Here is a 23065-nt window from a genome sequence, read left to right as displayed (position 1 = left end):
CAGCAGAGAGTTTTAAGTGCGATGCACTATGTAGCCGCTTCGCCGTGAATGAGCGTCTTTGGAGGAATGCGGGTTGTTTACATACGTAGGTGTCGTTTCACTCTTCCCTCTATTGTTCCTTTTTGTCTTATCTCTTCAACAAGCATGCGGAGAGAGGAAGACACCACAAGTGGCTCACCTGTCACACAGTTACCTGAGCTTATCGCAGTCACACAACCCACACATTGAGTTGTAAACTTGTTGCTGTAGAGAGGAATGTGCTAATGAGGCACAATCACTTGATAAGAGTCAAGCTTACTTGATTGTTTCTAATTATACTTAATTCTCAATCATTTAGTTCTGGTTTGGTGCTTTGACATAATAAAGCATTAAAGTTATCATTTTTAATTTCAAGATTCTCTCTCTCTCTCTCTCTCTCTCTCTCTCTCTCTCTCTCTCTCTCTCTCTCTCTCTCTCTCGGTACTGTTTGCACTGAGGGCTGAGATTTTGTTGGCGTGACTTTTACTTTATCGCTCTGCCTTATTTAGCTCCTCTGTAAGTGGAAGGAGTGTGCCGTCATTCCTCACTTCACTCCCGCTGCTATATTGGGATTGTCAAACAAGACGTCCACCTCTCTGCTGACGTGGTTCGACCGCAGCGTATGTTAGCTCCATGATCGGGCCAGAGGTGAACGTTTGAAAATCGCCGAAGAGAGCCGGTAGCTTTCCAGTGAAAAACAGAATATTGATAAAGGTTAAGGTCGGAGAAACTTCCAAGTGATGCTGGATTTAAAGTGAGAACTTTTGAAAGAAGAAATTGTATCTTTGGAATTAAAATAAAAAAAGGTAATACAGCCTTACTTGGTCTGGTATGACTTGTAGCTCATCAAAATTAAAATTCTCAGTCACTAGTGTGGAATCAGCCATGCAGATATTTTTGTCTTCATGTGCGCAGGTTTTGAGACTTCCACCTCTCAACACAGTACCATGAAGGATCCAGCATTAACAAAACGACAGGAAAAAATTGCTGTACACTGCCGTTTGTTTTACATACCTTACATTTCTGGATTTATTCAATAAACACACCGTTGTTTAAGGTATCTTCATCCAAGTGTGCAACAGCTGAAATGAGCTAATTCAGGCATATTTTCCTTGAGTTTATTGAAAGGTATTCTGGAAAATGTTGGTCATTTATAGCCTAAGTAAAAATAGACAGGGCAGGTTTCTGTGGAAACATTTAAAATAACAACACCTGATACCTGCTAATGCATTTGGATTAGAGGTCCACTGACCTGATCCACCAGCTCTCTATTGGCTGATACTGCCTTTATTAAACGGATCGGGTTATTGGCCAGGTCTACAATTAAATACAGTGTAATTAGAAAATTCTGTGTTCACTATATTCATTCAATCAGTTTTTTGGTGCGATGGCAATCTCTCACCTCATTTCACCGTACATAAAAATGACCCCTAAGCAGTGAGGAATACAGATTTTGAATATCCTGAGTTCAGGTCTCAGAAAAAGTATTAAGATAGAAGTTGGTTCGATGTATTTGGGAGTGTAAATCTGTGTTTGTCTCTGTGTGCTTTGACCCCCTGGGTGAACCTAACGGACCGGCCCACTGTCGCCAAACGGCTGGCAACCAGAGCCGAACAAGATCAAATGGCATCTCGGACTACATCTGCTCCCTGTGCTTCTATCACACTCTCTCTGTGAATAACAGTCCCACTGGTCTTCCACACACACAGATCCCTTTTATTTTAAAGAATGAGGTCTTTCGTGCAGGTGCTGTTTGTGTTGTGTGGCACACACCTGGCCTCGTTTCCCAGTTAACAAAGTGTGTGTGTGTGTGTGTGTGTGTGTGTGTGTGTGTGTGTTTTTATAATGAATGCACCCAGGGCTCATCTGAGGGGCAGACATGGAGCTGAGGTCAACGACCTCTTCTTTATATTGTAATCACCGCACTCAGATAATTGGTTCTATTAAAGTCTCTTGATATGGTAATGTCTGACATGCTCATCTGCATGATTGCCCCCTTTAGACATGAGAGAGTGTGAGCGTGTGTGTGTGTGTGTGTGTGTGTGTGTGTGTGTGTGTGGCAGCAAGACTGAAGTGGGAGATGAGGAGTGAGAAATGGAACACCGGCTAGTTGCCGAGTGTCTGTCTCTTGCACTTGTGGGTTTGCTAAATGATTTTTTAAGGGTTTAATGAACGCTGTAGACCTGTCCCCTGTGAGAAGTGAGGTATGAATTTGAAACACACTTGACTTGACTAGCCTGCAGCCTCTTTGATTCTGAAGATTCTGAAGCTTTTGACAAAAGAAAAGATCAATCTTTGTCTGATTACAGGCGATGTAATTGAAACTAAATAATTACATTCCTGAATTCTCTCCATTGATACAGAATGACACAGTAAATAACCAAGCTCCAGGCCACGCAGTCGCCACCACATTGCCCCCCCGTGACAGCCGCTCACGGACACACATGCTGCATTATTGAACACCTTTTCTCTTTCACAGCTTTTGTATGCAGAGTACAGAGTTTGAGAGCCACCAGCATTGTTAAGCTTATCCACAGCATCAGAATTCCTCACTTTACTCAAAACCTAAATAGCAGTACACACCAGAGAACATAGCCTCCCTGTTCCGGGTTCCTTCTCTTTTCATAGAGAATGTGCTGTTTTGATTATGTCGGAGAGAAACCACTGGATACTTTCCATTAGTGGAAACTCTGCAGATGGCACCAGAACAGGAAGTAGCAGGCCAGGTGTTGCCACTGGTCTGAGCCAACACAAGCTCTGACACATGACAAATGATCAAACCCGACTCGCGTTACCTCCTTAGGCTATCATCACTCATCCACGACGCTCTAAATGTCAAGGAATGTTCGCATGGGTAGCTAATGTCCCCCATGGAAAGTGAGTTTATAGAGCTATAGGTGATTGTGCAGTTTCAGGTCTTTGAGAGTGATGTCACTTAACTAATGAGTATCTTCTGTGTTTAGATGACGAGGAGGCGCTCAACTCCATTATGAAGGACCTGGCAGCCCTGGGTCGCTGCTACACACAGCACAACAGCCACAAGCCCAAGAACAGAACCTTACTCTACAAACAGGTACGCATGGTTCGTTTAAGGTGACGCTACATTCAAAGTCTACCTCTGACCTCCTCGTAGGCTTGAATGGTGGCTGTGAAAGGTTTGTGGTTTCTTTCCTGACCGAGAAGAGCAGCCCAAATCATGTTAATACAATTGGGTTCAATGAAAGTAATCCACAGAAACTTCTCAAACCTGCATTTTTCAAAGAGCCCTTTTTGACAAAAGTTGTGTAAATACACAGCTCCATCAGAATTGCATGTAATGAGCCATATTCTGACAACGCAGGGAATGATTGGGACATGCTGAGTGTACAAGAAAAGTGGATAATGTTGCATGAATAGTTTTAGATGAAGCTTTCTCTGCTGTAAAACCTCCCTTACCATTGGAATCCATTACAGCGGACATGAATTTAGTCCGATCACAGCTGCTGCTCGTCATGCAAACTATAAAGTTTTTACAGGCATTGTTCAAATCTACGAGGGGGGGGGGGGTTGAGTATATCACATTAAAGCTGTCACACATTCTGCTCAATTACGGTTTATTAACCACACACACACCACAAGCACAGCAGTGCCTTTAACCTTTACTGTCATTCTGGGTTTTCACACAAAACCTCAGCATCGCTTCCTTTTTAGATTTTTGTTTCTCTGGACTGACGGCTGCCAAAGTCAGGTGAAGGTTATGCTGTAGTTTTGGAGAGGATGTGACTGAAAGGAGCTTATTCTGAGTCAAATTCAAACACATTTTGCAGACGCTAATGTGACACTGTGCTGCTCATTCTACATTTATTGGCACGGGAATCCCAGACTTAACTTTAAGAAAGCTGATTTGCAGTGTATTGTATGTTGCTGCATGCTGCAGGTGCACACAAACGGAGCAAAAAAAAATGAGGGCATTTGGCTTAGCCTGTGCCCTGACTGGTCTATTGTAACAAAGACAAACCACTTTGAAGTATCTGAGGCTTTTCAAAGATTATGGTTTATGGCCTGCTAACTTCCAGAATATTATTTCTCTTAATCACCTTGTGCCAATTTCTGAAGTCGTTTCCTTGTGCGTTTGTTCCCTCTGTGGAATGATAATTGGTAACTGCTCTTGAAGCACCAATGTTTATGATGAGCAATAAACAAACAGCGAGGAGCAGAGGCAGTTTAGGGTAAACCCCTACTTTTTTTTTAACCAGTCGCTCCGCATTGATATGATGTCACTGTTAGCTTATCACCATGACCTCATGCAGACTTTCAGGCTCCTCCAGATTCCTGCTCCCTTGGGTAATAAAAACATATATTGTGTCACACCATCTTTGGAGTGAAGTTGAAGGAATGATCGTCTTTGTATTGCAGTTTAAAATTTAGCACCAGCCCTTTTTAAATATACAATTCTAACTCTTTCTGTCACTTAAATGCCTTGTCCAGCTTATTGCTTTCATCCATTCAGCAGCCTAAATCCCACGTTTTTACTTTCCACTTCCATAACTCCCCTCTGTTGTTATTTTTCCTCTCAACAGGATTTAAGAGTCAAGCTGGAGCATGAGAGAGAAAAACGGTATGTTGGAACCTCCGTATTGTTTTTTCTCCTCCTCTGTCCAAGCCTTAACTCTTCAGTTCGGATCCTTTTTGTTATGCTTTGCCTTGCCTGGGATTTTAGTGTCTAGTGGAAATCACAGTTACATGCCAGAGTAGCATAAAGAGAGGGAAAATTCCTGCTTTGACATTTAGCCGGGGCCTTGTGTTTTCAGGCTCGAAGGGCAGTTTGAGAGAGGAAAAAAGAAAGAGAGAGGGCCCATGAGAGGGAATGAGCGAAAAGACTGCGTCCAGTCTTCCAGGCGCGGCACACCCCAAATTAATACTTCATCTGCTGTGTTTACTTGTGCCTTCTTTCTGTCTTCCACATCCTGCACCCTGCAGCCATCTATCGTCCTTCACACCACCAGCCTCAGAGTTATTCAACAAGCAAAGCATGGTTACATTAACTCTCTGTCTGGAGACGGTCTTGCGAGCAGTTTTCCCACCAAGGTGCCTTACAGTTTGTTTACCACGTTGGAACACTTCGAAAGCGAATGCGCCCAGTATGAATAACAGATCTTTTGAACCGGGAAAGGTTCCATGTATGGATGCAGTATGAGTCTCTCAGGTCTAGCCTTTAACACTGCATCCTGGCAGAGGTCCAAGTTCACAGACAGACTTTGTCCCCATGAAACCCTCGTTCACCTACTAAAGTAATTGCCTTGATTCATCTGAATATAGACCAGGGGGACAGGCATTGGTTCAGTTAAGGCTGTGATTAGAAAACCACAGGCTCTCAGGAGTGAGAAAGAGAAGGGAAACGACACGCTCCTCTAGCAGAATACGGCTTCACATTGGGCCTCTCCGCTTTTTCGCAGCCTTAATTGGCTACTGCTGAGTTAGAGACGAGTTTTTCATGTTCCTGTCTCTCTGTGTTTCTGCCTCCCTCTGTTTCTCCGTCTTGCCGTCTTCTCCTCTTTCTCAAGAGCTCCCCTCACACCACACTGCTCTCTTGGAACAGATACACAAAAGCTCACCGTGGAAGACTCCATTCGCTGATTTCAAAAGCTACTCTTTTTTTTTTTTTTTAGTGCATTCTTTTTCATCCTCTGTGAATTCACACTGTTTATTTTTTTATGTCATGTTGTTAAGTTAGCTTGACTGAGCTCTGACCACTTTCACTTTGATTTACAGTAGCAGCAACTCATATTCGTTTGTTTAAAACTGCTCTAATCAATATTTGTTTTTTAAATATTAACACTGCATCATATTATAATGTATATGTGAAAGGGGCTCGTCCACAACTTAACAGTTTTTGCACATTCTTACTGCTCTTACAAGCAGGTAGCTTTTAATTTTTTTAATTTATTTTTTCTAAGGAAACAATCTCCAGAAATCCATCATACATTACCCGCCCGGCAACAAACGACAGACAAACAAAGTTAGTGACTAGCTGGTGAACAAAGTGAAGCATTTAGCAGCTAAAGTGCCAGCTATTTATTTCAGGAGTTGGTGGAGAACAAAAACAGAGCTAAAAGGATAATGAATATAATGTTTGATTTATAGTCTAAGCTAGTTAGCATTTTCTGTCTGTAGCTGGGTTTTTGTGCAAATACTCTCAGATCAGTAAAAATCCCATAAAAACGAATGAGAAGCAACTGAACTACATTACTGAGCCCTCGATAAAAACACCGCCTGAACCTGTTTATGAAGGCGCTTGTGACTGAGTTTAATGTGATCAAATTTGATTATTGATTATCAACAAAACTTTCATTCATTCTTGATAACACAGAGATGAGATCCTTGAGTAAAAAAAAAATGTAACATCATATGAGATCACAATCATAATCCAAGTTGCGGTCCCGGTGTGAATTCCACGTCATATCGGAGCACAGCGCTTGAGGTATTAGGAGTCCCTGAGTCAGGATAACTGTGTTGTCTGTCCACAATGAAATCTAATTGGACGGTCTCTCTTTTCGTTGGCAAGCACTGACGGTTTGGGGCAGGAAATAGGAGCTGAGTCTCTCTCTCTCTTCCCCCTGGCTCTGCCTCAGGGTCTCCTGCCAGAGAGTGAAGGAACAGCGCCAGGCCGTATTTTTTTTTCTCCTGGTGTGTATGTGATTGTGTCCATGAGAGACAGGCTGAGAGAAAGAGAGAGTGTGCTGGGATGTGTGAAAGCTTTGGTTTTACTTTGCAAATCTGTGTGTCCACATGCTTGCACAGAGGAAGGAAAGCCGTATCTTTTGGAGCTGCATCCTCACAGCCCCCACACTGCCCCCCCCCCCCCCCCCCCCCCCCCCCCCCTTCACATCCCTCCAGCTCTTTATCAGACACATCATCAGCGAGTATAAACAGAGACGGAGAGCGTTTAGCTGTGCTGCTGCTCGCCTCTGATCTGCAGGCCTCCCTCTTCCTAGAATCCTCTCCTCAAATGAGGGAAATAATAAGCAGTCATTAAGATAGCCAGAGCTCTGGCCTCTGATGAGGAAATGATGAGATGAAAACAGGTCCTTTTATCAGGATACTATAAAGAGATAGCGGGCTGTGGAGTCTTCAAAAGCAGACGGCGGGAGGGGGGGATAGAAAAGAGAGGAAAAGAAGTGCCGGCGAGAATCTCTCTCTCTTTCTTTCCTTTTATTTTGTCAGGCTGTCTCTTTTTATTTTCTCTCTTACAGTCTGTAAATATCTCCACGTCTCTGTATCTGTCACTCTTTAAAATAGGAGGGAAAGACACACATCCTGCTGCTTTTGCTGTCGCTCCAAAAATTTTTTTTTTTTTCCCCCCTTTCCTCTCAGGAAGTTTCCCATCTGCCTCTGTGCGGGCTTAGCGGAGAGAGGCCTTAGCGGTGTTGAAACAGTGGCCGATGCACACACTGATTGCGATGCACACTCATGCATGCAGAGTTTTACCGACACGCACGCATCTAAACTCACTTACTGCAAACACTGGCTGTTAAGCTCGGAACCCACAGAGCGCGCACACTCAGTCGCACACGTAGGCGTACAGTAGATAACACATTCATATACGTCAAGGTTCTGTTGTTGTGTTGCATAAAAGCCCCTTTAGCATCAGCCCGCTCCTCTCCTTGAACCAGATGACCTATGCGTTTTTTTCCTCTTGCTATCTTAGAAACACTCATAAAATGGATAAGAGGGATATTCTTACGTGGCCCTCCAATCTAAACACACATGTTTGAAAAATACCAGTAAAGAATAGGAAAGAACCAGATTCATCATGTCTATAACTCCTTTTTCTTTGTGTCTCATAATGGCATAAAAAAACTTGGGAACTATGAGCAAAAGCTCACCTCAGACTGGGTTTCAGAGTCTGAGCTCATGAGTGTCACAGCTAGACACAACACCAGCTTCTTTTTCCGACCTCTGACCGTGCCGGCGTTCTCTGCTTCCCAGGATCATCCCGTTTCAGAGGCCGCTGAAGATCAAGGAGCTGCTGCAGAAAGTGACCGAGGCCTTTGGCCAGCAGATGGACATGTTCTTCATGGAGAAAGAGGTACAAGAACAGTGTTAGAAAACAAGAAAGCAATTAATACTTCATGTGGATTCCAATTCCAGTATTTATGTATGCTCTGTTAGTATCATTAATATCTCATTTTTCCTTGAACATCACCAATGAAGATTAATGAGGCTTTAAGGGAATTCTTCACCCAGAAGATGACCATTTGAATATCAATTACTCACCCGTGTTACCTTGGATTCACAAAGAAAACTTCATTTTTCTCGCTTGCTTCAACGGCGAATGAAGAATCGGAATACAGAGAAAAATCTTGATTAATTGAAGTAAATGGGGGGCCGCGCCACAGTCGCTTGCACAGACACACTTCTCGTCTGTGAAAGTGCGGATAAGGCCGGAGTGTTTTCACTAAGTCTTTAGTGGAAATGTGTTTGGGAAGTAATGAGCATACGACTGGAGAAATGAGACTTGGATTGTATTGTATAAGTTGTGTTTTGATTTGGTTTTGCTGTTGTTAAACGCGGCCCCCATTTACCTAAGTTATTCAAGATCTTTCTGTTTTTTTTTGATTCTTCATTCTTCTTCGAGAATTCAGGGGTAACTCAGGTGGAGTAATTAATATGCAAATGGTAATTATGTGGGTGAAGTATTCCTCTAACAGCAACAACAACATCTGCAGTACGTCATGCACGCGCTGATGCTTTGACATGCCACCATTCTGAAACAATGGGGAATTAAAGGTCATGCGCTGCATGTTTTCTTGTCCTTTCAGTTGCTGCTGCCCCTGAAGACCCAGGAGGACCTGGATCAGGCGGTGCTGACGTTGGGCTGCAGCTCGGGGATTAACGGGCTGCTCAGAATACTGCTAAAGACCCCTAAGAACAACCATGTGAGTTTCTAACAAAGTATTGAAGACATGAAACATTGCAGACACTATAAGACCTGAAATAAAGAAGAAATGTGTAAATAGTATTCCTGTGCTGGGAACAGTTGCAGGTTAGCGTGAACTCGGCTGCATGAAGTCATTGTCTTTTTAAAGCCACGCAACCTTCAAACTAAGTCAACTGCATCACAGCTTCTGTTTGCTGAACACTTAGAGGAAACAAACGTCCCCCTCTGATATGATGATGTAACTGAACAATGATGCAATGCCGCCCTCACTTCCTCCCCTGATTCTTTTGTCTTTCTCGCCGCTTGCTCCACTTACAATGTGCTTTCTTCTCTGTAGTACCTACAGGTGAACAGCAGGGACAAACAGAGCGAGATGAGGTCATCACGGTCACTCGGAGATCTGAAGGGGTCCATGCTCAAGGGCTCGGAGAGGGTGCGCAAACACTCGACAGGTGAGCCGCCGTGTGGAAAACACACGCGGGAAATTCTAAGTCAATGACCATCGGAACAATCAGAATGCCATTACAGCTCCGTCAGGAGCCGCTGAGACGCAGCTTCTCCCAGAAAAGCACAAAAGCAGAGAGTTGCAACCAAAATCCTGCTAATGCCAAGATGTCTTGTTCACCTGCTGAAGGCCTCAAGGGTGGCGTGTCAGAGTCAATTTATGACGCAGACTGATGCCAAAGTCATAGGAATGTTAATGGGAAGATGAGGGACATGCTTTGGCAGAATGGACAAATGTAAATCGGAGGTGCAAGTGACAACTTTAACAGCCAGAGAGATGTCGGGTCAAAGCAAGGACAAGTCTGTGGTCTCATACCAAGCAGCTCTCCATCTGCCTCTTAGCTCGTGATTCTGAGGATGTTTGTCCAACGGTACACATAATATGCCTCTAAAAACAACTGGCGGCAACTTTGTTCACTCAGTCTGGTGAATGGATTAAAGAGCTTAAATACACCATGGTGATTCTTGAGCTTTAGCCCTGGTAGGCTAGCTTGCGGCCTGTAGTTTTGTCTTTACCGGATTATTTAACAGACATGAGAGTTGCATCAATCTTCTCATCTAACACTTTACAAAAAAGCAAAACATTTTAAACTACTCTTAAGGCAGGCAAAGGTCTTTTTCTTGTCATCATGTCGCACTCAGCGGTTAGACAACACGGCATGCTCCAGTTGTCCCTCCTGGCTTTGTTTGGTAACACAGTGTGTCGGTTTCAATTTGCTCGGTGAAATACTGAGCGCCCCCCCCCCCCCCCCCCCCCCCCGTCTCCCGTGTCTGAATCTTTTCGCTCCCTTTGTACCAGGTCTCTCCAGAAAGGTCAATGTTGCAGTCACATTTCAACCTCAGGCAAATGTAGAAAACCACCAGCGCTCCTTTGCGTTCTTGCATAACAGCCGAAAGTGTTTTACGATGGGGCTGTCGGCGCCGATCTTTCGCGCGTAGCCCCAATAACATCAGCGCCGTCATAGGAATTTTCGTAGAATTACCCCGCTCTCTTATCAATTCCCACGCCAGCCGCAAGTCGGAGAGGATGGAGGTGGAGGGAGTGGTGGCAGATGAGAGGTGACAGGAGAGCGGTCACAGTGGATGGTTGAGTGAAGATGTGATGTGATCCCGGGTACCTCGATGACGTTTAGCAGCAGGGGGAGGGAGGAGAGGATGGAGAGAGGGGAAAGAAACTGAACTGTGAAGAAAAAGGAGTTTTACTTTCCAGTCAAACGCTAGACTGTTTACTGATATTGAACCATTGGCACCCATTGGCCTCAATGCACTTTTTCCAGTGTAACTGCCAGCTCAGCTAGCGACGGACAGACTTTCAGTAGGTCTTCTTACACTGTCAAGGACGAGTGCTGCAGCTCAGCCGGGGGAGCGTTTGTCACAGTAATTGAGGTCAGAGGTGGCAGCAGTGTGGTTTAGTAAATCACGTCTCGTAGTCCCGGCACTGTTGAACTTGTACCCATGAATAACACCGCAACGCCGTTTTCTCCCCTCTGCCCCTCGCTTTCATCTCTTCATCATCTTCCCCTTGTGCTCCCTCCTTTTCCTCTTCACCCCTCACCCCTCACATTCTACCTCCTTTGCACTCTTCCGAAACCATCCCAGGTTCCCTGCACACGGGTCGGACGTCCCCGCCTCCCGGCAGCGTCCCCGAGGAGCAGCAGCAGATTGCCCGCCAGGGCTCCTACACCAGCATCCACAGTGAAGGGGAGTTCATCCCCGAGAATGTAAGAAAGCAACCGTTGGCTTCATTTAATTACGTTATCGACATTTGATAATGGCTCATTTTCATTCACCGTTTTTTGGCTGAATGAGTTTTTATTTTACTGTTTTACAATTGTATTGTTTTTCAAACCAAATGGTGTTAACATGTTGTTCCCTATCATTCATTATTGTGTGCAGCACAGCAAATTTGTCCTTAGTAAACGTAATAAATCATCTTACTCGGAAACGGGAAGATCCCAGGATAGTGGTTCTGGGCTTATTGTGCGTCACATATATAGGGAAGATCAATCTGTAGTACATTTGTCAGTGTTTGCTTATGGAGATGAAGAACAGCACATTATTATTGATAGTAGCGCTGTTGCACATGACTGCATAAGTTACCAATGAGAATAGTTTTTAATGTAGCACACAACATATACGTACAACATATATGAAGAGACAATCATACGGTACTCACTCCCCTTCACATTCTTATGTTGCACTGCAGTTACACACGACACTGTTTCTGCACTGCTTTATATTCTCTCCCACATGATTGCATGCTCCGTGACCCTCGATTCCCCTGTGTTATTATATCTGTCAGATGCTGGATCCCTTCGGGAGCGCAGACAACTCACTGTCGAGCAGCTGTCAATCAATAGATCAAGCGCTGGACAGGTGAGTCATCATGCAACGTGTGATTCACGACCCCTGTTGGTTTAGATTTAGATGTATGATGTGCACATTCGTATCGCAGAGCAGCATTATTTGCAGAGATACGAGACTCGGTTTGCATCGCAGCGTTCGTGCCTGTAAACACACTCGGATGTGATCTTGTATGTTGCAAACACACACACACACACACACACACACACACACACACACACACACACACACACACACACACACACACAGAAACAGCTAGAGGCTTTCATGAAGTTTGAACACAGTTTTAAAGGCCAGCAGAGCTCCTTGACTCTGCTTGTGCTGAGGGGAATCAGGTCGCTTTGCTGTTGCAGAAAGAGAGAGAGAGAGAGAGAGAGAGAGAGAGAGAGAGAGAGAGAGAGAGAGAGAGAGAGCGACACAGAGTGGGAGACGTGAAAGATTAAGCAAGAACATGCTGGATGAGGGGGAAACATTGAGCCAGAAAATAAAAAAGTGTTGAAAGAGTAAAGTGGAAGAGGGAAGAGGGAAGAGGGGGGGGGGGGGGGGGAAGAGGGGGGGGGGGGGCTGAAGAGTGAAAAAGATTGAATGTGAATCAAAGGGAAAAGAAAAGTGAGTGAGGTTGAGAGAGAGAGAGAGAGAGAGAGAGCGTATAGGACGGAAACGGCTCTACCTGCACGAGGCTTATCTGGACTCCAGGCTGCAGAACAATGGCAGGAAACGAGTGCATGGAACTTTTCCCTGCGAGGGGGCATGCGTGCCCCTTATCCAGGGGTCTCGTGGCCCCACGCCGCCCTGCGGTCAACAGAGACGTCACTCTCTGTCGGGTCGTCGGGGCAAGGCTGGTCGGGGGGGGGGCTGGATGTACATTGACACATTTAATGATAGAAAGTTAGTTTCACGGCCATTCTCCAGCACCACAAACTTCCCTTTCTTATCGTTAATGCAGGGAGGCTCTTAGCTTATCTTTTCTATTCCAGCACATTGTTGTTGAACATCAATTGTGGCTGAAAGCTCAGTAGTTTGAATGCAGAAGTCATTTTGAGGCATTTTGTGCTGCTTTACAGTCTGAAGTTTCAGGCCAGCAGCTGTAACCAGACTCTGTTTGAAGATAAGGGGAAATTGCGGACTTAAATAGCAAACCGTTTTTCAACTTCTTCCCTCCCCCCCTTTGTTCTGTTGTCGTTTCAGTCCTCCTTTCTCGCAGAACAACCGGGACAATAATTACCTGAACCTCAACTATGAATACAAAGGTAAGAGAGGAGAGGAGCTTCTCCGCTGTCGAGTCAACTGAAACAGAACGCAAAGATGAAGAGCGCTGCAGAAAGCGTGTTCATTATCAGAAAGTTTTGTCAGTTCCTAGTTCTCTGGTAATTATAGCCACACAATCAGTTTCACAGAAACAGAACTAAAGCTCTGTACGTGCAGCTCCTGATTATCAAAAATGTTTCCTCGCAGCGAATACCCTCTTGAGATTACTAATGAGGAGGAGGATGATGCTATTTGATGCTTTTATCTGCGAGTAAATACTTAAAATGAGGAACGGGTTATTGTGGAGATATTTAATATCTCGGTTGTATTTCTTGTGTCTCAGGAGGTGATGAAGGGAGTGTGATAGCATCATAACTCTTTCTGCTTTATCTTCCACACAGTCTCCTCTGTGTACCCTTTGTCCATCTCATTTGTCTCTCTCATCCCATCTCTACTCTTTGTCTGCCCTTTTTTTTTTTTTTTTTAACTCTAGTTCCTAAAAGACATCGCTGCTTTCCTGTCTTTTCATGATCACTTCCCTTCCTTGTCCCCTCCGCCTCTTGATGCCCCCCCCCCCCCTTCTCGCCTGTTCCTTGTCCCCTGGCTCCCGGTCTGTCCCCTCTTCCTTCAGAACGCAGATCAAATAGAGCAGGATGACAGATAACGCCACACTAATCCTCACGAACAGACGAACCACAGCAGCTCTCCCAATCTGGTCATTTCTTTTTCTCCCTCACCACCCCCGTGCTGTAAATTTAAAAAGGCAGTGCTGCACACTGTGTACACACACACTGGGAAGTATGGGAGCTTCGTATAGCTGCAGCAGCAGCAGCACATAAAGACTCACTTGGGCACGCATGCACGCACGTGTCTGCACACACACGTATACGCACTCTCCCCTCCCAGATGTAAAGCTGTGTGGCCCTTCCTGCTGAGGGCTAGAGTATTTGTTTACCATTCCCTGTGAGTAGATTTTTCCTCTCCATCCCGCGCTGCCAAACACAAAAAATAACCCCTGTCTCCATGGGATACGGCCACAAAAACAGTGCGAGGGGAGGCAGTCATCTGACAGAACAGCTGCTTTCAATTGCAAGCAGCTCCACTACTCTCCATTCAGTGTGTGTGTGTGTGTGTGTGTGTGTGTGTGTGTGTGTGTGAGAGAGAGAGAGAGTTAGTGTCGGCGCTCGCCTGCGTCAGCAGTGCTCCCCACCTGCCTTTAGTTACTGCTCCACTGGGTTCAGAGCTAAGGCTAAGCTAGCACACATGAGCTGTTTTCTCTCTTGGCTGCAGTGAGGCGATACAACAGCTCTGTTCGGAGTGTGAAAAGCTGTCTTCCATCGCTCCGCTTTTGAACTCAACTTTGAGTTGACACGCAGGGATGAGCAAAAGCAATGTAGTGCCTGTCAGATGTGTTTAGCGTCCGTTACCCGTATTAGGCATCCATATTTTTGAGTTTCTGACGAACTCCAACCCATTAATTCTACATTATTGAACTTGAAGCTATACATTTAGGAGCACGGTGACTACAGAGCAAGAATTCAGTCGTTGTTGTTGAGGCTTCTTTTCTTCCTAACTGACAGCAGTGCCTCTTTTGCTCCCTCTTCAGGTCGCCATGGGAAAGGAGGGACTTTCCCTCGCCAGTTCCAGTTGCCCAATCGCAGCAAGGATTATGGAGACCGTAAGAAACCGGCTTTGCTAGAGCAATAACAACACCACTATTGTTGATTAAACAGATATGGCACTGTGTCTACAGGACAACACAGACAGATTCACACACCACTATCAGACTCTGCCATCTGGTCAGATATTTTATGCCTCCTCCTCACATTTACATCACTTTTTTTCACTTTTTGCTATCTGGGTAGATTTGGTACATAAAGTGCTGGCTTGCTGTTCCGGGCAGCTGCTAGTAATTGCTTACTCAGAGGCTAACCTTGGCTAGCAATGATTTACGTTTCCCCGCGGTGAACCCAAACTTGTTTAAAAACACAGCGCCCTGCTTCCTGTCTGAGGGGAAGTAGGACGGAGTGGCGAGAGGCACTCTGCTCTGGCTGGCCCTAAGTCTTGGCCAAGAACTCACTTTATGCACAACACCTGTAAAGTTCTTGAAAACAGTGTTGAAACAAAAGATGCAGTGGCCTGTGTGTGTGTCAAGTCATTAATATGTCTATTTTCTTTATGTATATGTGTGTTTTCAGGTCGCAGGACACTTCCGCGCAGCTTTATGCCGCAGGAGAACCTGTTCCAGTTGGTTCCTTCCAGTCGCACACGCAGTTATAATGGAGACAGCACGCTGCAGTACAGCGACCTGCGCTCACTGGGCCGCACCGCTGACAAAAGCTGCCAGCGTGGTACAGCCAAGTGTAAGTAGTACCCTTAGGATACCTTCACCATAAACATATTTCTTAAAATAAACTGCATTTCGTGGCCTTTGTTGTTGATATGTGTTGTCTGGTTCCTGTGTGTAATAAGACATTAATCCAGAGATGAATAAAGAAAGTTCAGACTTTTCTTCTGCATATCAAGAGTAGGGAGAGGCTGGGTTTCACACCTCAGTACGTTTTACATAAGTGCTATACATCTCATAACATATATGTGTATATAAACCATATGTCCGCAGCATTTATGCAGTCGTAAACATGAACATGTGTGGGCTTTAAAAAACCTAGAACAATAAAGACTTTCTCTCTTTTGATAGTCTATCAAACATTCTCAAACTGAATTCTGGCATCAATTGGTTGTTTATTCGCAATCATAATTCATAATCATGTTTACTTCAGATAATTCCAAGTTTATATACAAATTTTGCATAGTTAAGATTTTTTTTGTTTAGGCTTTTGTTTTTTGTTTAGGCTCAGAAGCGTTTTTTTTTTTTTAGACGAAAATTATCATTTGAGCACTTTGGCTTCTTTTGTGAAGTGAAAATAGACATTTAGAGAAGTCGGGCCCTAAAATAAGTATGGTACCGGTACCGAAACTCAGGTATCCCATCAGCACATTATCAAACATTTTTACATGATACTCAGCCCTTGTCGAAAAAGCATCCTGGGAACACCTCAAAATGTGAATTACAAAAGAAAAAAATTGTAATCTCAAATTGATACATAACAGTGTGACTTTGTCAAGCAGAAAAAAGTAAAACAGTGTTGATACAAGAATAAAAAACAAGGATAATGTATTCTCCAGTAAACACTCTATGGCTGTCAAACCTGTTTCAATCCTTAGTAGTAAGAGGGAGTAGGACTAATGTACAGTAATACTGTATGTCACAGCAGGCAGAATTCCCCTCTCATCATCCAGCCACATGCTCACTAATCACATCTGTCCTCATTCAGTCCACACAACACGTTGCCCAGAAATTGTCTTTGTCATGAAACAAGCTCCGCTCAGCAGTCTGTGGTCGACGTGTAAGTCTCCGGTGTCTTTCTCACCCACACGAGACCAAACTGTCTAACCCGGCCACAAAGAAGCCTGTTAATACCAAAACAAAGTCTCAGAGTCTGGGCCTGTGAAGATGAGAGTTGTTGAGATGGTTTCACTCAGCTATCAGGGGTTTCCCCATCCGAGAGGGTCTGCAGTGGGAATTATTTAACGACCCTGCGGTGGATCTTTGACGTCTGGTTTTGGTTAGGTTTGCTGTGCGAGCTACAGTCGGGCCTCGCGGTGGATTTTTGATGCATGCTTCAGTGTTTTCTCAAATCGGTATATCACAGTAGATCTGTCTGCCTCTGGGGGCTTAGCGACCAAATTAATTTACGGCAGGGTTTTCATCATGCGGTGTCTTGCTTCTGCAGCGCCGCGGGCGCCAGTCAACTGGCGACAAGGCAAGCTCCTGGGGCGCGGGGCATTCGGGGAAGTCTACCTCTGCTACGACGCCGACACAGGCCGCGAGCTGGCCGCCAAGCAGGTGCCCTTTGATACCGACTGTCAAGAAACCAGCAAGGTGAGCGAGTCCACCTCAGACCTGAGTCACAGACTTAGGGCAAAACACAGTGATTTTATGATTCAAGATTCAAGATGCTATATATTTGAATTGATCTATGCTTTTCATAACTGCAACACTTTTTTTTTCTTTGCTGTAGGAGGTGAATGCTTTGGAGTGTGAGATTCAGCTGCTGAAGAATCTGCGTCACGAGCGGATTGTACAGTACTATGGTTGTCTTCGGGACCTTGACCAGAAGAAACTCACCATTTTTGTGGAGTTTATGCCCGGGGTGCGTATTCTGCAGAGCATTTCATTTGAATACTGTTTAACTTGTATGAGTCACATGTAGTAGAACAGTGATTTAGATACAATAAGGCTAAAAGTCAGAGAATGTCATATTTTGACTTGTTTTGGCTGCAGAATTAGGTACACAGACGTTGAAAGACACGCGTCAATTCAAACCCATGCTGGCTACATCTTTTAAAAACAATTTAGAAACCTCACCAGTCGTCAACAAACAAGTCTTTAGTGGTTGATGTCAGCAGAACAGCTCAGTTTATGAGATCATTTTCTCACTAAATGAGCGCCTTAATGAGCCGCTGTCGCCTGTGAAACCCTGTCCCCGAGCCTGGTTTTAATATTTCCTGGGCTGTTTTTTTTTTTTTTCCCCTGAGTGCCGCTGAGCGTCTTAGTCACACATTGTCTGGAATTTGGAAATGTTTACGTTTCAGTGTAGTTTTCTGGCAGAGGCGAGAGGGAGAGACGACAAAGCCAAGTATGTGTGTGTGTGTGTGTGTGTGTGTGTGTGTGTGTGTGTGTGTGTGTGTGTGTGTGTGTGTGTGTGTGTGTGTGTGTGACTGCTCTGCACGGCTGCACCGCTGTGGCTGACCGATAACACTTGAGTCGCCCCACGGGGACGAGGGCAAGTGTCCCTCTGAGAGCCGGAGAGCCGTCGAGGTTTCTTGGTGACAGCTGAAAGTGAAGACGGAGAAGTTGTGTTTGCTCTGTGTGAGTCCGACACTGCGTCCCAGGTGTTACCGGATCACATCTTTTTCTGCTGTGATTTCCGCGTGAAGAACTGAAAACAGGAAATGAAAAGAAATGCAGGACATCGGAGGTGTTTGGAATCAAAATCTGTCAGCACATTGTGTTTATACACTTTGTTTTTGTACTTAGAAATTGGCTCTGGGGGGCATTTTCGCAGTAAAACTAAATAAATCTGCTTCAACTGGAAACATATGTTAGTATGCATATGTTCCCTATTTTATACATCCATCATACACATCCTTCCAACGCAGATCTTCGATAATTTTACAAACTACAGCTGTGACAATATAGTTTACAGCCAATATAAAGACCATGAATGCGTTTCTAGACCTTCCACTCACTCTCTCACTGCCTTTCTGTTTGTCTCTCTCTTGCCGTCTCTCCAGGGCTCAATAAAGGACCAGCTAAAAGCCTACGGGGCCCTGACAGAGAAGGTGACAAGGAGATACACCAGGCAGATCCTCCAAGGAGTCTCGTACCTGCACAGCAACATGATTGTACACAGAGACATCAAAGGTAACTGAAACAGTAAGCCTGCGAAGGTCAGGATCGCGCTTTAATTGGATTTGCAACCACTGAATACACACACACACACACACACACTTGAGACGCAGACTTTGCCGACCGAGCGTAAAGTCTTTCCTTATAGTTCATATTGCAGCAACTGTTGCTGAGAAACCTCCCGGTTCATTCATTTTATTCTGGTTGACGTTTCCTCATTTGGTTACTCACCGTCTACAGAAGGAGCCTGGAAAAAAATGTGCTATTTTGAACTCCCCTTTGAGATATATTAGGCTTCATGCTGGTGAAAATCGGCCATTCTAAAAATGTCCAACACCGGATGGAAAGGCTTTAGTTCAGCTGCCCGTACAGCTGTGGCCAAGAAGGGTGAAATATACCGTCTGGTGGGGAAAAAAAGATAGTAGGTCTCACAGGACGCAGGCAGGCCCTATGAGAGTGTATACGTGGGTGGGATTTTCCACTTAAAAATGCTCTTCATGTGTAATATACGGTGTGTGTGCTCATCTCACCACACAAGAGCTCTTCTGTATGCAGGAAAAGAGCTGTCAGCACACGGGGTTTTTTTTTTGGATAGAGCTTGGCATCGCAGCCGTGACATTAGACTATAAAGTGTCTGTGAATTTAATGTTCCAAGGAGCCGTATAAAGCTTTAACATGATTCATTAGAGAGTCCCACGTTCTCAAAACGAACGTACAGGCAGTGGAAACAGCTTAAAGAAGTGAGAAGAGTACAGGTACACCTATTTAGCCTCTCAATCTCTTTTCTGCAGCCCGCCATCCTACAGTAGGTGTGGCGAGTGAGTGACGTGTACATTAGTCACTGATCAAACAAGTGGAGCGCCTGAAGGAAATGGGGCAGACACAGCTACATGTCGGAAAATGACTAAAGGAGGAGGCCGGGTGTTGGGGGTTCGATCCACGTGGAGCAGACAGTTGATTCGATATTTAATTTCCTGATTTGCGCAAACCAACGAGGAATTTCTCCAATGTGAGAAAAGTGTTTGTGGAGTTGAGTCGGTGTGGTATTTGTGTAAAAACTGCTAAAAGATATACCTTGACATTTTTTTTAATAAGTCTGCCCGGCTCTCTGTCACCACAGACTTGTCAAGCCATAGGAAAAGTTTACTTTTCCCCTAAGGTTGTTCAGTCAGTTGAAGTGCTAGCACATGCACCACATTTATGGAACCTCCAAACTGTCAAAGTATCCCTTAAAGAATATTGACAGTCCTCGGGAGACCCCTTTGAAAAACTCTGAGCTCATGTTGTTTCGTTCCACCAGGTGCTAACATCCTGAGAGACTCCTCGGGGAACGTGAAGCTGGGAGACTTCGGAGCCAGCAAACGTATCCAGACCATCTGCATGTCTGGTACAGGAATCAAGTCCGTCACTGGCACCCCCTACTGGATGAGCCCGGAAGTCATCAACGGGGAGGGCTATGGCCGCAAGGCTGATGTATGGTAAGGAATCACATCAGATGGAGCCGTAATGAGGCCCGGAGGGGATATTACACTGCTGCTGCACAAAAAAAAAATACTCATTACAAGCAGAAAAATACAGTCGCAGTTAAAGAGATAAAGTGACCTGAAGAAACGGGTGGTAAAGCGATACATACAGTAATACACATAGCAGTCACCGAGACATGAATGCTATCTTGAATGTGAATTATAAAACTGGAATATTCATTTGTGTTGGTGAATAAATCAACATGAAAACCTGTAAAATATAATCAAATGCAGTAAATACCACATTTGTAAAGTTTACGGTGAGATTACCATGTTCTGCACCCGGGCCACTAACACTATGATTATGACTGCTGGTACTACAAAATGTGAAATAATTATGACCATGTTGTATATTTAGTGATACATTAGACTTTTGTCTTTTCCGTCACTGTGGTCATTTTCACAAAGAATGCTCCGTTATGTAAATAATGCAGGTACAATGCATGTCGCAGTACATGTGGGCTAATTCTGGTAACGGTTCAATTTAAATATTCTGTATTATTAGGCAATAAAACCAGTTACAGCTGTCAATTACATGTCGTTGTGTCCAACCACTGTTTGTACAATAAGTATATAGAAACATAAAAGCTTAGAAACAACCCTTTAGACTACATGCAAACTAAAATGTGATTAAATGCGTCTGTGATTAAATAAGATGTTCTGACAATCGACCCACTCTGCTGGATGTTGTTTGTCCTCAGGAGTGTCGCCTGCACTGTTGTGGAAATGCTGACCCAGAAGCCTCCGTGGGCGGAGTACGAGGCCATGGCAGCCATTTTTAAGATCGCCACCCAGCCTACGAAGCCCATTCTTCCAGAGAGCGTGTCCGACGCGGGCAGGGACTTCCTGCGGCAGGTGTTCGTGGAGGAGAAGTGGCGGCCCACTGCAGACGTGCTGCTCAGCCACCCGTTCGTCCAGGGCAGCTTCTGAAGCCCGCGGACCCCCCTTTCCCCTCCCCTGCCTGCGAGACCTCTCGGCACCTCACCTCCCCTCCTCGCCTGCCTGCCCCCCCCATCCCACCCTCCCCTCTTCTCCCCCGTCACCAGGGCTCAGCATCACTCCAACTTCCTGCCCTGCCATCTATCACCAGTGTCTGCCTTGTCAGGAACCCCTGCATCTCTCACCAACTAGCTCAACCCGGATTACTCACTGAGAGGCCAGGTTGACTGCTGTCAGACCCCCTGAGTCCTCCGAGGCGTCGCGGTGTTTTGCCCCAGGAGGGGACTGAGGAGAAAGCACTTAGCAGTCTCACAAGCTGCAGACTGCTGTCCTTTAACAAGAGCAGGAAAAGTGAAGTGAGAGAGCAGTGACTTCTCAAGATTTCTGGGCCTTTACACTCCTTCACTGCTGCAGAACAGGGTCTAGGTTTGGCCGGACGCTATGTGATCGTGACCGACTGGTGACATTGATCACATCTGACAGTACTGTAAGTTAGTCATCGGCCTCAATTAGCTGTGTGTGAAATTTAAGATGGTAAATATTTTTATATGACATACAATAACACATATAAAGTCATCTCAGCCGATGACTTTTCTATTATCACCTAAACAAATGTAAACATATTCTTGTCAACGCCTTACAATAAGAATTTGTAAGTAAGAATGTCTTTTTTTTTTAAAACATCTTAGAGGGTTACATTTCCCTACTTTCATGGCACTCAGAACCCCATTTAGAAGGATTGCCAGTGTTGCACTTTTGATATCATGCGTTGAAACGTTTCCAACATGCAGGATAATCAACTGAGATATTTTTCTATTTGAAACATTTTTTTTTATATAATTTCGTAAAGGAGAGTTGTGTCGTATAAAATGAAAAAAAAAAAGAACCAAACTTTTGCATCAGTGTGCAATGTCTATTAAGCAATACCAACACTACTGTTGGAGTCTGTGACATCCATTCCAGCTTCCCACGCAGTGAGCCTTGAGTCCATCGGGAAAAAAAAAAAGTGGCCAAAGAAAAGTTGCAGAAACTTGTGGCTGAGTTAATGTGCAGTATTAGTCTTGTTGGTTTCGTCACCTCAGAGCCCTATAGCCTTTTCTATGTTACGGCAGCTTCGTGCACAGTAGACTTGCACAGACCAAATCAGATGCATTGACGTCACGTTGTGTTAGTATGAAAAGTTGTGGTATTAGATTGAAGTAAGCGTCTCGTTTACATTTTTTTTGTAACTTCAGAATGAATCCAGTCACACCATGCCTTTACTTTGCTTTCCACACTATATGAATGGGTCACGTAATGACCGCCTGACAGCACCAACACTCTCTCTGTGTGTGTGATGTCGTGTGAGATGACATTACAAGTCGCCAAAAAAGGTCAAGGTGGAATTATGGAGCTAAATGCTGTATTCTTTAAAATGGCGATGACTGGGATTTTGATGTTTGAGGTGTCCTGGCTAGCTGTAATGCAGTGGCACTTAAAGAATGATCAAATCTTTTTTTTTGACAACTTGTCAGTGCCTTACCTGAGTCTGCTTGTAAACACAAATGTTCACTGCGAAAGCAGGAAGCTTCTTAATAAGGCGAGCAGCTGTTCAGTAGAGAGCACACACAGGATTTGCTGAAGTTCTTTTATATGGAAAAAAAAAAAGATTATACTGTAAATACATATTGTTCTGCACTTTTGTATGAAATTTCTTTACATTATATACAAATCTATTTGATGAAATGGCTACGTTATACAGTAGATTGTACTGTGATTTAGACAGGAGTATGTATAAGTGTCTCTTTGAAAGCTGGTAGGCTGTAGGAAAAGGCTGGGAGGCTTTCGATTGGGACAGAGTTTGTTTTGTCTTAATGACAAAGCCTTGAAACATGAAATGTATCAAGTCATTGATCTTTTGTACATTTAACTTAATAAATCCAAGGTCTAAGACTATTTCCCTGTGTGATTTGATTGTGTTTTTTGTGATCGCATTGTCCTAGAAAGTCTTTGTTGCAGTTTGTTACTACATGATCTGATGTATACATTATTATATAATATAAAATCCAATTCAAAATGTGTTTTGATTCTCCCCTA

General features: G+C 44.4%; 1 protein-coding gene across 1 annotated transcript in view; it reads left to right on the top strand.

Moving 5' to 3' along the window:
- The window catches only part of map3k22 (mitogen-activated protein kinase kinase kinase 22), a 37735-nt gene extending 14811 nt beyond the window's left edge, over positions 1 to 22924 (top strand). The window contains exons 4-18 of the mRNA XM_068732266.1: positions 2982 to 3091; positions 4578 to 4615; positions 7987 to 8086; positions 8820 to 8936; positions 9276 to 9390; positions 11042 to 11163; positions 11745 to 11818; positions 12995 to 13056; positions 14661 to 14732; positions 15253 to 15417; positions 16849 to 16997; positions 17137 to 17268; positions 18413 to 18542; positions 19828 to 20005; positions 20752 to 22924. Coding sequence (XP_068588367.1) covers positions 2982 to 3091; positions 4578 to 4615; positions 7987 to 8086; positions 8820 to 8936; positions 9276 to 9390; positions 11042 to 11163; positions 11745 to 11818; positions 12995 to 13056; positions 14661 to 14732; positions 15253 to 15417; positions 16849 to 16997; positions 17137 to 17268; positions 18413 to 18542; positions 19828 to 20005; positions 20752 to 20980 — 1793 coding nt within the window. The 3' untranslated portion in view covers positions 20981 to 22924. The remainder of the gene's footprint in view (positions 1 to 2981; positions 3092 to 4577; positions 4616 to 7986; positions 8087 to 8819; positions 8937 to 9275; positions 9391 to 11041; positions 11164 to 11744; positions 11819 to 12994; positions 13057 to 14660; positions 14733 to 15252; positions 15418 to 16848; positions 16998 to 17136; positions 17269 to 18412; positions 18543 to 19827; positions 20006 to 20751) is intronic.
- Positions 22925 to 23065: the final 141 nt, after the last annotated feature.

The sequence above is a fragment of the Cebidichthys violaceus genome, unplaced genomic scaffold (assembly GCF_023349555.1).
Source record: "Cebidichthys violaceus isolate CVI_PGR_0920_01 unplaced genomic scaffold, fCebVio1.0.p SCAF_58, whole genome shotgun sequence".
Taxonomy (NCBI): Eukaryota; Metazoa; Chordata; class Actinopteri; order Perciformes; family Stichaeidae; genus Cebidichthys; species Cebidichthys violaceus.
Note: the sequence above shows the minus strand (reverse complement) of the source record. Positions and strands in the feature narration are given on the sequence as shown.